The sequence below is a fragment of the Periophthalmus magnuspinnatus genome, chromosome 17 (assembly GCF_009829125.3).
Source record: "Periophthalmus magnuspinnatus isolate fPerMag1 chromosome 17, fPerMag1.2.pri, whole genome shotgun sequence".
NCBI classification, from domain to species: Eukaryota; Metazoa; Chordata; class Actinopteri; order Gobiiformes; family Gobiidae; genus Periophthalmus; species Periophthalmus magnuspinnatus.
In genome coordinates, this window is record NC_047142.1 from 6050565 (window position 1) to 6066523 (window position 15959).

Genomic DNA, 15959 nt, shown 5'->3' on the forward strand with positions numbered 1-15959 from the left:
AATAACTTGTGTAGTTACTTTTAAAAGCAAAGTTCAACGTCGTTTTGCTTGATTATCGAAATAAGGAACTGTTCCCTTCTTCCGCTGTTCAATGTTAACAGTCAAAATGCTGACAAAATCATGTATCTGTCCTGTCCTCAGTATTTGACACAGTTTTATGTACAGCATGAGTGAATACCCTCTGTTTACATATGGATACATGACATTCAAAGCCAGCTCCTGATTGTTGAGTAAGTGATAGCGGCCTTAGCGGGCGATCCCGATAAAACCCTCTCGGTGCTGTTGTTTAGCTTGTGGGTAGGGTTTCCAGTAGAGTGTTTAGCCAGGGGAGAGCTGCTTCCCTCTTCCCTCTGCATGTTTTCTAGAGCCGCCAAGAGTAGCACAGAGAGGCCTTTCTGTGGCCCCGGCCAAGTTCAATCCGCCGTACATACCACCGGCTGGTATTCACCCAATCAAGTGTCCCCCAGACCACAGAGATGCAATGTCAGATTACCAAATTTAGTCAAAGGGCTGGGTTTATCACTAATAATATACATAAGGAGCTAGTATGTGAGGAATTTTCATTTTCACAGCTGAAAACCCAACAGTACATTCACTGTAGTAAAACAAATGAACACTGAAGGGATCTTTTGTACCAATCACACGTCTCCAGAAAATTCCCACCATCTCTGTGCTGTTAAGATAGAATTCATTTGTAATTTAACACTGCAGTTGTAAAAGAAAACGGAACTGGACTAAGCGAGTCTAGACAATGACTGACAGAGAATTGTCACACAGACAGTCAGATGTTACGGCTTTAATCACTGCCACTATTGAACTGGTGGGTGTTTAAATGTAGATTGAATATATTTGGAAAGAGCTATAAGTACTGAGGTTTTGAACAGTGAATGAATGAATAAATAAAGCCAACAAACAAAACATGTATAAATCTGACCTCACTGACAAAAGTAAGTAGAGGTTTGGTAAATAATTTTGTAATGATGCAATAATGTCATGGCTGAGTACTTCAAGGCTCAAGAGTTATTTAGAATGACTAATTGGCTACTTTTACAGCAATACAGAGTGTGTTCCGCTTCTGTCAGACATTTATGTGAAACTACTTTCATGCCTGCAGGGCTGTGGTCATATGACCTGAAACTGACATCAGCAGGATTTTTCTCTACACATTCAAGTCTCATTAGTTACACTTTGAATGAACACCATGGTTATTGTTGCGTTAGTATCTGCTTGAGTTGTACACATTTAATTTGTTAGCAGTGGGGTTCCCGTTATACTGTCTACATGGATATTTATGTTTCCTCAATCACTGCTGATGAGTAGGTTGTGTAGTTAAGTTCTGATCAAAGGAGGTCAGTTCTTGTGTTGTGGTTATGGGCAGTGCGGTTAGTCCCACCTCTAATGTTGTAATGCGAACTTCCTTTAACTTCCTCATAGCATAATGCCCAGAGTGTAGTCTGCCCTTACATTAGAGTTCACGTCAAAAGAACAGCTTTAATGAAACAACGTACTACTTTGTGCTTTTAAAAACACATTTATTCCAAGAAAACAAGGCTGTAGATGGGAAAACACTGGATTATGTACTTTAAAGGACACATATTACGCTGTTTTCTGCTGTTCTACTGTTGTTTCCTCACCAAACACATACCTGGAGTTGTGTTTTTTTGTTTGTTTTTTTCATTCACACCACACGTTTAACTCACAAACTGCATAATTACGCTGAATTCTCTCAAAATGGAAAACACCACCTTGCAATGTCATGTGGTAATACTCCATAAACCTTCACTAGAATCATTTGGACACTTTCAGCCCTGTAATTGTCAATCTCTACTGAACAAAAGGTAAAAAGAAGCTCTTGAAAAACCACCGCTTCATGACATCACAAGGTGGAACAGAGCATGCAGACAGACTAATAATAAAGCGTTAGTCATACATGTGTGAATGAAACAAAACAGGTACAAAAAACAGGAAACTCCAGGTATATTTTTGAGGGAGTAACAGCATCATAACATGACTTAAAGCTCACAAGAATCCATTTCGCGTAATATAGGACCTTTACAGTAAGTGACTGAAGATCCTGTGACACTAACTGACTTACCACAGCTGTTTATCGATCTGTTTAGCGACAAACAGCCTGGAAATGGACATCTAAGCGCATCATTCAGTTAAGTCAACATGAGTCTCTACCAGCTTTCCTACTCGAAAGACACATCCAGAGTTGAGTTCATGTTCTTAGGAGACATCTGCGTGTCTATTATGGCCAAAGCACATGAGTCCAATGCAACGTGACAGCTGACAACACAGTCTGACCCCAGAAGAGTGAGCGCCTCTGCCATGTGAACAATATGGAAGTGGTGAAAGAGTGCTAAGAGTGATAATACAGAAGAAGCGTTGACATTAAAGAATTACAAGCAAGCGAAGTTACTTACAGCCACCAGCAAATCTCTCAGCAGCTCTTAAGTGATTTTGCTCAACTGATTTAACTTACATTTTAAATCTGATGCTCGTTCTGCTGCAATATTCCTTTCTTTGGGGTTTGATGTGCAGTGATCAACAGTGTGATCTAACAAACTGAACTGAAATGGAACCAGCTTTCATTCACACAAAGAAAAGATACAAAATTATGCATAAAAACACACACATCACAGCAAATATATTCAGTTTTGCTCAAGGTAAAGTAGTGCGTCAGATAATAAGCTCACATTGCTGCATTGGGGATACTCTGGTTGTTGAAGAAGCCAGAAATAAACCTTGCTAATGCTGTTTTGCGTGTAACTATTTCACTTTAAGATATGAATTTAACACTAGAGCTGTAGAGATTATCCACAGAGGTCAATGGGATGTTTGAATGAGTCCAATGTGATGCTCTTATCAATACTAATAATCAGGGTAAGTGACCATGTACTTAAATGACTCTGTGTAACTGTCAATTCCAGACGTGCAGCCATACACAGACATGTCAACAGCACCGCTCTAATTGTCGGTATCATCATTACACTGCATAGGTCAACAATGCAATGGTAATGCCGCGATCAAACCTAACATAAAAAGAATAGCTGAAACACTTGTATAATCTCCATGACGAACATTTCCCTGTCTGATACTGAGATTGCATTAGTGCACGCCTGGCAGCAGGAGTCAGATTGTGTACGAGTGTGGATGAGTCACTGGTCTTGGAGGGAACAGTGAAGAAAAGGACTGAAATAGTCTAAACGCTGTGAGCCTGCTCTGAGTGGGAGGACACAGCAGACACGGCTCTCTCAGCTCCCCCACACAGTCACCAGCACATTAAGATATAACAGCAGCTTTTCATCAAGACGGCAGAGGTAATAGATAGAATCCTTATAAGTACAGGGTGGAAACTACTGTCTTGTCCAGTAATCCATCCATGTACTGTAGAAGGCTGAAGCAAGCAGTGTTAACATGTATAGGTCAAATGTTGTGTAGCTTGTTATGCAAATTTTAATAATGTGCCTATCTAGAGATTAATAACTCCTAGATGATATAAAATTTGTATTATTGTCATATTAACTTAGATTATTTTATTATTGTCACATTAAACATTTCATGATTGGGCTGTAATACCATTTTTAGCCAATAGGGGGAGTCCCAAGCTGCATCTCCCACAGTTCAATTTGTGTGAAATTCACTGGAGTCACAGAAATAATCACCCAAATCTCATGAATAGTGTTAATGGGACAAAAAGGCATTTGAGTAATAGATTTTCATGTTGGTGATGGTTTAAAAAATCAGAGCTGAGTTGTGTATCAGTGTAATTTGTTACGGTTTCAAGCTCATCTAGTGATTGAAAGCCTATTATGAGCTTATTACAGCCTGGCCTCCTGCCTCATATCAATAATGTGAGACTGGCACAGCAGGTTGTGTGGGAGGACAGACGCAGAGCTGCCCTCATCAGCAGCTCTGTGCAGTCTTCTGTCTAAGAGCTTATACCTATCTAATGTTCCCTCCACTTGTACAGGCCCATAGAATACTACACAAAATACTACATACTAAAATACATTCCCATAAATGCTCAAGTGTGGTTTAATGCCCAGGATGTTTGTATTGAGTTTGTCCACAAGATGGCAGAGTAAGACAGGTGAAACATGAACCTGAGACAGCTCTAATGGGCTGTTTATTTTCCCTCTTTAGTGTTTACTGGACACTTTCCCCAAGAATCATGTTTTATAGAAATAAATCTCAAAAGCACTGCTCTCAAATCATAACTCTTCTTCTGATACATTTATGAGTAAAATGACTTTCCTGAACCCACATAATATTTACATTCATTTTAGGCCTAAACATTTTTACAAACCAGATTTTTCCTTGCCTTACATTTGTCTCTTTGGCTCAAAAACCCACAGAATGTCTGATTCTATATGGTCTATTTTTAACCTGAGCTGCTTCACTCTTCAGTGCTCCAGCAGCTGGAGTCACTGCGCCCTCTGCTGGTGATTTATAGCCTACGCTGCACGAGCATAAGGCCAGATGAATGATCTTGTTTTGTTTGTTTGTTTAGTGAGTGTGTGTCTATGTGTTTAGACACCTGTTCTTTCTGTACAATGTGAAAGAACAGGTGTCCCACATTAGGCCCAGTTTAAAATGCCTCTGATGGACATCTGGGCCTTTAAAGCCTCTGTCTGAAACCGCAAACACAGCAAACACAGGCTGACTCCTGTATCCCTCAGATCACTCAGAGTATGTGATCATTTATACTCAGATTAAAGAGCTGGAGCAGAGGCTCTTCTTGTGTGAACTCTGTTGTCCTCTTCTTTCCCACAGTATTTGCTCTGAGTAAATCCAGTCACACAATGTGGATGAGCCGGTGTGAGTCTGAGCTGCTCTGGAACATGAACTGTCTCTTAAAACACATGTGAGATATTTCTATTCCGGAGCAGACGGAAATATCCCCGCGGCTTTGTTCGGCTTGAGTCACGGACGAGCCCGGGCTGTTCTCCTGGAGCCATCAGGGGCTAAACCTAAACCCCCTTTGTCTTTTAATTTATCCATCAACCAAGAATAAAGCTGACATCACAGGTGCGTGTGTGCCTCTGTAGTGCCTGTTAGATCACGGTGTCATAGTGTTCTGGAGCTGTATTTACTTTGAAATAGTGCTGGGATTTCAGAGCCTGGACCTGGCAGAAGACAAACCACAGCCTCCTGCTCTGCATGTCCAGCATTGCTCCTTGGCCGCACTTTTTTAAGGTCAGGACTAAATATATTGTTGAGATTTACTAGCAAACGAAAGTGTCCCGGGACAGTAAAAGTCAAAGTCATGTACCTGAAGGCGGCCTGCAGTGAGATCCCCGTGTCCCGGCAGAGAGGGGGTCCCAGGCTGGAGCGCTGCTCCAGTGTCCAGCAGCAGACACAGAGACAGGGCTCTGTGAGCAGAGCGCTGCCCTCCAGTCCCACCACGTGTGTCCCACTGCCGCCCAGCTTTGAGTCCAGCCGGAGCAGGGAGCAGCAGAGCTTTGAGGAGCTGCTCCGCGCGCACAGGCACTTTTTCCAAGGCGCGGACCCGAGCGCCGCCATGGTCTACAGGTAAGAATCACTACAGGAAAGAATCACTACAGGAAAGAATCACTACAGGAAAGAATCACTACAGGTAAGATTCACTACAGGAGAAGTGTTTGTATTTAGGGCAAGTCATGGTTTGGCTTAATTACTTTTGACTTTAGTCCATGGTTTAATTGATCTATTCCTCAGTTGTGCAAATGAAGCGTAGGCCTACAGTCACTTTTAGTAGGCCTACATTATCTTTTACTATGCCTACAGTGACTTTTTCTATCCCTACCTTGACTTTTACTATGCCTACAGTCACTTTAGCCTACAGCACACTAAGGCCTACAGTAAGTGCTACTGTAACCAAATCCCTTGCCATTGGTTGTAGATACAAAAATAGTCCTACTATTTTAAAGTAACCTAATTGTTTTATGTCAACTGAAAGAAAGATTTTTAGTAAATCCACTTCAGTTAACTCTTATAAACAATGTGTTTTTATTTCATTTTATAAAACAGTCTATACCACTGTTTTATTTTATGTAATCCAAGTTGTGGTGTTGTCTTTACATTTCTTGTTGCTGATGTAACAGTGCAGTATCAGTGTGTGCTCTGTGTATGTGCGTTGCTTGTTTTTGGGGCCCATTCAGCCTAAATATCATGTTATATGAGTGAATTTGATCTACTGTGTATTAATTACAAAAAAGGTGCATGTTGAAATGAAAATTTAACTCGCCTCAGTGGGACTTCTGTCCTGTGGAGCAATGCACTTTCATCTTCTGCAGATAAGACACGCTTGGCTCAAGAAAACCCAGAATTAATTCCTTCTACAATTAGGCTGAAGGTGAAGGCACTGGAGGCTCATCACAGTCTGTGTGTGTAATGTACTATACCAGTGTGTGTATCAGTGCTGGGATTAGTAAAACTATACTTCAGTACAAATTTTTGGTGTCTGTACTTTACTTAAGTAAATTTACTTTTACTTCACTAGATTTGAGAGAAGGTATTTGTACTTTCTACTCCACTAACTGGACTGACACAGTAAGTATTTTTTTATTGTTGTTTGAGACCTGCTGAAAAGACACGTTCATAATTTGAGCAAACTAAAATAAACAACTGCAATAAAAATTGCAAGAAAAAACGTTTGATTCAGTTGTTTCTGTCAAACAAAATTCAGCACAAATCTTTATCAAACTCATTACATTTTAAGCTTTATAAGACTTCAAAATATGTCCAAAATACTTTTACTTTTTTACTCTATAAGTACATTTTTAAATCAGTACTTTTACTTAGGTAGATTTTTTTCATGTGATACATTTGCTTTTACTGGAGTCTTATCTTTTGCTCCAGTATCTGTACTTTTACTTAAGTAACAGCCCTGAGTACTTCCTCCACCACTGCCGTCCATGAGAATGTCCAAATAATCTGACCAATTATCTTCTCTCCCGAGGTTCTCAGTGCAGTGTCACAAACCCCCACCATTCCTCCTAATAGATGAACTTCCTGGAAAATAACAGGCAGAAGTGGTCCACATGATGTTTGACACAGTTAATAATCCTCAAAATCACAAAACTCGGCTTGTTACGAAAACTCACCACAGAGTGAAGACAAAGTTTGCTCAGTTGAGTTGAACATAGCTCTTGGAAACAGTATTTATCATCGTACATTATGTTGAGACTTTATCTTGAGCAGTTGTGGTAGATCAGGTGTCAAAACAGGAGCTAATGTGTTTGACCTTTGACCTTTGCAAATAACTGTGCCTGATGGCTACAGAAGTAAAGTTAAAAGAAAAAGCCAACGTTTGGTTTCAAGTTTCAAGTGTTAAAACTCCTATATTACGCAAAATTGACTCTTGTGACTCTTTGTGAGCTTTTAATGCCCCGTTCCACCTTGTGATGTCATGAAGTGGTAGTTTTCAAGTTAACAGCTACATTTTACCTTCAGTTCGGTAAAGATGGGCAACTCCAGGACTGAAATCATTCATATGTTGTTTAAAAACACAGTGGAGCACTTCCTGTATTGCCACATGATGACATCACAAGGTGGGACAGAGTGTTTTGAGAGAGGAACTCAGCCTAAAGATGCAGGGTTTGTGCGTTAAACTTGTGTAAATGAAACAAAACACAACACGAGGTATGTTTTTGATGAGGAAATGACATTATAACAGATCAGAAAAAAACGCAATATGGGCCCTTTAAACTATAGCCTACTAAAGTGTGTGCGTGTGTGTTTGTGTGCGTTTGTGTGTTGAAGATTAAATACTGCGTTGTCTTTGCATACCAGACCCAGTCAAAATAAGACGGATCTGAAACATTTCAACCTCATTTTTACTGAAAGGAGTTCTTTTTCCAAACATATGTTCAGATCTGCAGCGAGTTCCTCCTGTCTTTCAAAATCAGTCCCATGAGGCGCCGTGCCTGCTGGGTAATAACATAAGGTCAGTAGGCATCTGCAGGGGCCCATCACAATACAGTTGTCAGCTCACATCAGTGTCGCCTTGTGCAGCCGTTTCAATGAGGTTTGGACTGACTTCAGACTCCACAGTGAACTTAACGGAGCCAAAGGAAGATCTGTCAGTGTGGGAGAGGAAGACAATAAGACGATACTTATGATAATAGCAGGGTATAATGTTGGCTCTGTGGAGATGTGTCATTGCCTTCCCTGTAATGTTCCACAGTATGGCATTGGCAACTTATATTTCCATGGTGACAAGCAGGCAATGACACCAGGGCAAGTAACAAATGAGCAGTTTTCAAGGCATTTTAAGGAAAAAAAGAGAAAAAGGTAATTGAATAAATGCAGTGATGGAAGAAGTACTCAATTTTGTTACTTAAGGAAAAGTACTGATGCTAGAGCAAAGAAATACTCAAGTAAAAGTATCACATGAAAACATCTACTTAAGTAAAAGTATTAAATTACTTGGTTAAAAATGTAATGTAAAGTGTTGTTAATTTGTGTTAAATGTAGTGATATTGATTTTTTTTTTTTTAAATGACAGATTTTTTGTCATTTCTTAATTTTTCTTACACATTTTATGTATTTATTTTTGTTTACTCAAAGCATTGAACCCTTTAGTCAGGATATTAGCACAAATATGGTCAAAATAACCCCTCAAATCATGTAAAAAGTACTCTTTACTCTTCAGTCCAGTAAAAAAATGTAGTAGAGTAGAAAGTACAAATACCTGCTCTTAAATGTAGTCAAATAAAGTAAAAAGAATCCACCGTAAAATGTAGTTAAGCAAAGCACAAATACCTGCAAATTCGACTTAAATACACTACTTTACTACTTGTACTTCATTACTTTCCAACACTGAGATCAATTTAATGTCATATTGTGGAACATCGCAGGCAAAGCAGTAACATCTGTATCGCCTTGGACAAAACCAGGTGGCGGACCATACACGAAAAAAGTTACATAGTGCAGCTTTTATAGAACGGTGCAAGTGATACGTGTGATTTTTGCTCTGTTTTTCAAAGCTTCATAACACTGACAGTTACATCCGCATGCTGTATGGCTATTAGGCGAGATTAAACCAGCGTTTCTCCTCACAGCGCAGTACGCTCTCTGCATTATAATGACTTGTGCTTAATCTGCGGCAAAAGCCCAAGCTATAGACTGGAAAGAAGCGGCGAGGGAGGTTTGAATGGGGGTAGATAATACAGTGTTGGCAGAGAAGGGAGAGTTGCTGCAGCAGTGACGTCACATACAGATAGGAAAGGTTTCCCCTCTCATCATCTCATTATCATCTGTTCTAGCAATAGGAGGTTGGCACTGACAAGGAATTTATTAGACCAAAGAGAATAACGCGCAGAAAATCATTTGCAACACTAAAATTCTTAATAACCTAGTATTACATGGCATTAATCTGTCACAGCCCGGAGCTATTTTTGTCTAATAAGGTTCACTTTGGTGTTTTTGGCTACGTGCATCGCTGCAAAGATGATCCAAGTTTCAGTCTAGAAGAAACTGTGGTATTTGGGGAGCCTCGCCAGATGCTAAGTCATGATAACCCGTCACTGTCAATATGAGAGTTTTCAGCGTGGAGGGCTGTGAAGCAGTTAAAGTGCCGCCTCGGGGTAACAGAAGCAGCAGAGTCCGTTAGGGAATGTACTGCAGAATGTACGACACCACAACATGGCATTTTTGAGTGACGTGTTTCTTTAAACCGCATTGGCAGGAGGGGAATTGTAACCCAGGAGATGCATTATGTATTAAACGGGTCTTCGTAAAAAGTCTGGGACGCCAAAAGAGACGGGGAAATTGCAATGACAAAACTGTTTTAGTGTAAAATGGTTGATTCAGGGATGAAATGTAGGTGACAAAAAGCAGGTGTATTTGCTGAATTTGTTGAGGAGCTTGTGTCAGGGGATGTTCAGTGTTGGAAGGTATTGAGTCATTGCGAGATACTATAAAAATACTGCAGCTTCTAGGTGTCAGAAAGGAAATATTTGTGGTGGACTTTAGTTAGCTTCTACTTCAGTGAGCAATAGAAGGCCTTGGATGTACAAATGTGGTAAATGTAATAGCCTAAAATAGGTGATGGATGGTAAACTATAATTGAGAATATTTTGTAGTTATCTGTACTGTACTTGAGTGAATTTTACAGTGGGTACTTTTTACTTTTACTTTGATTTGAGAGCAGGTACTGTACTTTCTACTCCGCTACATTTTTGAACTTTTCATACGATTTGAGGAGTTATTTTTACAATGTTTGTGGTAACATCCTGACTAACAATTCTGAGGTCAAGCTTCGACTTTGAATAAACAAAAATATATTCTGGCCTGAAATATTTGTACTTTTTACTCTTAAAAAACTGAAGAAGCGACTTGGACGAGCAGTAAAACGTCTTCTCTCTTACAACGATTTGTCCAGTTGACAGATTTAAACTTCATCCTTTGCTTTTTCTCTTAAACTACATCTTTAAACGGGTACTAAAATACTTTCAACGGGTAATTTTATTTTTTCCTCCATATCAGCGCTTCTACTTAACTAACACAACTGAGCACTTCATTCACCAGTGCATATAACACAATATAAACCTTGTTATTGTGTGAGTGTGAGATAAAGTCATGGTTTGTCCTCTGTTAGATGACTTTCCATTGAGCGGAGTGGCTGTTTCTCCACATGCTTTGTCAGTCTGTATCACATCATCGCTCAGTATAATGTGAAAATCCTACATGCTAACGGCAACATATTTCTGCTACATTTGTGTGCACATAGCCACGTTTCTATAACTTTATGAAGCCCCGAGGGAAACGTTATGTTTAGTCAGATGATCAACTTTACTGTTCCAATATGAAAGGCACATAAGAGGCTACAAGATGATTCAGTATGTGCAAATATCAGTAATAACAAGCCTAAAATATTCACTAATCTAGCTGTATTTTCTGTAGTTACACTAGTTTGGAGAGAAAATGTGTCAAAAACAAAGACATTCTGATTGAACTAACGTAATAATAATATCATAGTGGGCTAAACACAAAAGAAATTGGCTACTGTGTCTTTTTTTTTTTAAAGTTGTGTGAGTATGTACTTAGTTGTTGGGCGACAGTAGTGTTTGTCTGATCTGAATGTTTGCGGTTTGAATCACGTTCTCGACATAAACATAATAGGTTTAGGAGTCCTTGGGCAAGACACTTAACCCACCTCGCCCCCAGAGTCTACACACACCGACGTAAGTGAGTGTTTTCTTGATGTAAAGCATTTCCAGTGCCTCGAAGGTAGAAAAGCGCTACATAAGAACGTGACCATTTCCCATGTATTAGTTGCCACTGACCTGTGAGCCCAGCGCGCCTTTGATTCTCAACAACCGTCTCCCATTATCAAACGCAATCACGGGATATAAATAAAACTGGGGTTGGCCTGGAGGTTTGTGTATGTTCAATGAACTGTAAGATCCCACATTGTCACATTACCTCTCAGTGGGGGAAGGAAAGTGAAACCGGGCGACCGCTTTAACTTGAACTCGTCTTTACTTATTTTTATAGTCATTTTTAACCTGTCACTCATAACCAGCTGCTCATTTGTTGTTATTGTCGTTTGAGTTTAACCGCTACGGACAGAATAGCCAGTAGCTCGTCCTCTGTTTGGACGTGCTGGGGGGAATATGAAGCTCGTGCCATTTTTACAGAGACGTGCACAAGGTTAGCTGCTTCTGTGTTGTTTCATTTCATAGTTTTTCATTTGCAAATATTAGATTTTTATGTTTTTGTGTTTGCTGGTTTACGTCATCATCGTTTCAAGTGTTTTTATTTTCGTTTTGATTGGATAAATTGAAGATAAGAGTTGCCACATGTGACCGGCAAGCATAATTTTACACATTTTTTATTATTTAGTTATTATTTGAGTGTCAGTGTTAGGAATAAAGCTACCATTTTTGAGCTCTCACGTAGCAACATTATCATATATATTTTAGCCTAGAAGCTTCTCCCATTGCTTAGTAAATAAAACGAACGCAGATGTTGAAGATTTTTTTTATCAGCTTGACCTTTACCAGACTATTTTTTTTTTTTATATAGTTGAGCATGTGCCTCTCATCATACACTGCACGGTAGATTAATGTCTATAAATATACCAGAAAGACTGAAAAAAGGTTAGGAGCTGCTAACACTTATTACTTGATTTCCAAGGTAACTGCAGTGGAGTGGGTTTGCCAGGAGTCAGATAAGTGAAGCGTGCGTACAACAGTTACACACACAACTAGGTTACTGGAATGAGCTGCAATATGGCACACTATTCCATGCATTAAGCTGGGGGTATTTCTTTTTAGATGATAATTTAGTTTGTATGTTATTCTTGTTTGACACCGTGATGAAAACACTGCAGATCTTTCAGCCAGTAGTCAGTCAGTCCGTGCCGGTGTAGCTTCAATACACATACACACACACACACACACACACTACTGCTGTTCTCTCTCTCTTTCTCTCTCTCCATTCACTGTGCAGTCCTCTCCCTCTCGCCTCCTCACTGCATCTCTGCTCTCATTCTTGTGTCTGAACTCAAGTACCATGCGTCCTCTTTCTCATCCTCTTCTCCGTTTGTCTGTTACTATTGCGAAGGCGCGCTACCACAACGGGGCTGTCTCATTACAGGAGCTGAAGAGGACCGCAAACCTGCTGCATTAGGGACTTTGGAGATGGGACAGAGGCGGAGGACGTATTTGAGGACAAAAAACACCGGCTGTTCTTTATGAGATGTCAACCTTCCCGCGTCTACTTTGCTCATTTGAAAGTTAAATGGAGAGGAGTCGAAATTTTCTGCGTTGTTGCAAAGTGATCGGTCAACTAATTTAATGTAAGAACTCGTGTTTTCAGTAACGGTTTCGTGCAAATGTGTGACCCTGTTTTGTCAGATGTGCAAGTCTGTAAAAGTGCATGTACTGGTATGCTGCTGTTTGCGTTGCAGTTTACTTTGCTCACTCCAGGTGTTTGGCTAAGAGGCTTAATGGTGTAAGAAAGACTCCGGAGACACCTGCAAGTTCTGGCCACGTAGCGACGCACATAGAGGCAAAGCAATTCAAATGCAAACAAGAATTATTGAGCAGGATAATCGATAGAGAGGGGGAGCTTTTCTTGTTAGAAAATCTAGTGTAGGTTGAAACAGGACTGTGTGAAGAAAGTAGGACAAATGATTTCTTATCTGTTATGTTCCCTCATTGTAGGAGACAGTGTAAAACTTATGGACACATGGATCTCCCTCTTTTGCTCAACTCTTATCTTTAAACTGAGTGACTCTTCAAGCAACTTACAAGTGACTTCTTCTCCTCCATCTTTCTCCTTCACTTCCACCCTTCCCATGTTTTCAGGTGGCGTGACGGTGCAGGATCCCAGCTCTGCATTCACCAAGCTACACACCTCTGCAGCTATGTTCAATATAGACTCTACGCCGGCTTGAGATTCCCTATCTAAATATTAACAGTGTACACTATATTTAAATCTACATTGTGGGACACAGAGTCTGCACATTTCTCCTTCAGTACTGGTCTTTGGCTGTCCCATAGCCATGCAGGTGTCTTTTGCGTGCACAGACCATGGGCTAAAGGCCCCCAGGAACGGTGAGCACAGCAAACAGAACGCTACCAGCCCCAACTCAACCAGCCAGGCCCGGGCACGCTTCCGCACAGTGGCCCTGATCGCCCGAAGCCTGGGCTCCTTCACTCACCGCTACCACCACAACCTAAAGGAGTCCACCGCCAAGCAAACAGGCATGAAGTATCGGTATGTACCCTCCACCATCATAAACGGCTCACACTCAGTTACTGGTCTTTTTATAGCCTCATAGACCCCTGTATATATACTCCAAACAGAGAAGAAAGCACAAACGTACTTAAACACATCAACATAATCATATCAGTATTAGTCAATCTGCAGTGTATCAGGGCTGGGACGAGTCATCAGAATCATTTAACCGCAATTAAAATAATCAATTGTGTTTTGATTATCGAAATTGTGATCTGGATTATACAAAGACCTTTTAAATCAAAGAAAGAAGCTCAGTTGGTAAAGCGTTTGTCCACTGATCTGAAGCTTGGTGGTTCGAATCCCGCTCTCGTCGCAAACATCATTGGTTGAACTGTAAGATCCACTGACCCCCAGATTGGCGGTGAATGCTGTCATTGTGTCCTTGGGCAAGACATTTACCCCACCTTGCCCCTAGTGTCCGTTTACCCTTTTGTATGAATGTGTTCCTTGATATAAAGTGCTTTGAAGGTGGAAAAGCGCTCTGTGATAATCTGACCATTTACCATTTACTGTTATTGGATCAAACTGTCAAATAATAAACAACTAGTGTTTTTCAGACAGACGAGACATTTTCAGTCACTACATTTGCAACTTGAATTGATTTAAAGTTTATTTTTAAATGTTCAATGTGTAAGTGTAATACAAATAATAACCTACAGTCTGAATTCTCAAAATGCTGTAATAAACCACAAACTAGCCGTGTTATTAAATAAATGAAGGCACTGACAGGTGATGAGTGGGCTGTGTGTGCGTGTGTGCATCTTTGAGTGTGAATCTCCTCTTTTTATTTTGTACCTTTCAGAGACATACATTTGTTTTGTCTGTTAATTATCTCGTGGACTCAAAGCAAATGTTACAACCGTTAAGATTAGAACGAATGGGTTGGATTTGCGTTAAACAGAGCGCCGTGGAATCAAAATGTTTACAAATATTTGGAGGATTGACTATTATCTCATCGTGTCGGCGGCCAATATTTTACTCTCTGACTCTATTAACCCGCTTTACTCCCATCACTCTCCTCCTCACCTCTGACCCGTGCACCTGCTGTTTTCAATAAGTGGCTGCTCGAGTGCTGCAGGAGCGCACACAGGGGCTGCCCGTGAGTGTGTGTGGGCAGCGGAACAAGGCCTGGCCACGCAAACAACGCTGTCTTATCTGTACGAGTGGGCTCTTAACCGAGAGACCACACCAGGGAAATAGTATCTCTCACCTCGCTGCTTAACTCTCCGGAGGGGCTGCCATGAGAGAGGGAAGCTGTCAGATAGAGCGCTAGGCTGTGTGTTAGAGCACAAATTGGAATATGGCCATCTCCATTAAAAGTTTGATCGTCGGGGTCAGCTCGTATAAAAAAATTGCAGTTTGCCAATAGGACGAGATCCAGTGAAATGCACAAGAGTTAAAAAAGTGTGATAAGAACGAGCCTGTCGCACAGTCTCATCTCGTTTCCATAACAACATTGAAATGGCCATCTCCAATCTGTTAGCAGTTTCCAACAAGTCCAGTGACGCTATTGTACGAACTGGCTGGACATTCACAAAGCCCTGGTCCAAGTTGCTATTTTGAAGTTTGTCTCAATCAAAAATGAAAAGATGTAATTTGTGATTTGTAGAAGGGAGATTTTTTTATTCAAAACTCTCATATTACACTGTTTTTTGTCTATGTTATATTGTTGTTTCCTCCTGAAGTTGTTTTTTGTTTCAGTCACACTCTGTTCCACCTTGTGATGTCATCGTGTGGTGATACAGGAAGTGGTCCGCTATGTTTCTAAACTCCATGCACTTTCGCTAGAGTCATTTGGATGATTTCAGCCCTGGAAATGCCAATCTCTACTGAAATAAAGATAAAAAAAAGAAGCTGTTAACTTGAAAACTAGCACTTCATGACATCACAAGGTGCAACAGAGCATTTCGAGCTTTGGAGATGTAGACAGACTAATACTTCAGAATTACTCAAACATGCGTGAATGAAACAAAACACAACTCCGGGTGTGTTTTTGATGAGGTAACAACATTATAACATGGCTCAAATCTCACAAGAATCCATTTTATGTGATATAGGACCCCTATCCTTTTAAAGTGCAGGTGTGGTTATTTATTTTATGCAAACATGTTGTTCAAGATGTCATTTCTTTCTACTGCTGGCATCAAAATGTACCTATCAGAATTACACACCTGTGAGATGTCGGTTATCTATGGTTGTGCATCATAGCATCTTAAAGC

The 15959-nt window shown here is 40.4% G+C and overlaps 1 protein-coding gene across 3 annotated transcripts in view; it reads left to right on the forward strand.

Moving 5' to 3' along the window:
* The first annotated feature begins 5164 nt into the window (after nucleotides 1–5164).
* kcnab1b (potassium voltage-gated channel subfamily A regulatory beta subunit 1b) overlaps nucleotides 5165–15959 on the forward strand; it is a 40012-nt gene continuing 29217 nt past the window's right edge. Inside the window, exons 1-2 of one of the 3 annotated variants that reach the window (XM_055228428.1) lie at nucleotides 5449–5538; nucleotides 13305–13716. In XM_055228428.1, coding sequence (XP_055084403.1) covers nucleotides 13502–13716 — 215 coding nt within the window. In that variant the 5' untranslated portion in view covers nucleotides 5449–5538; nucleotides 13305–13501. Of the gene's footprint in view, nucleotides 5539–12481; nucleotides 12794–13304; nucleotides 13717–15959 lie in introns of those variants that run through there. The other 2 variants (XM_033982902.2, XM_033982901.2) reach the window with 2 other exon arrangements.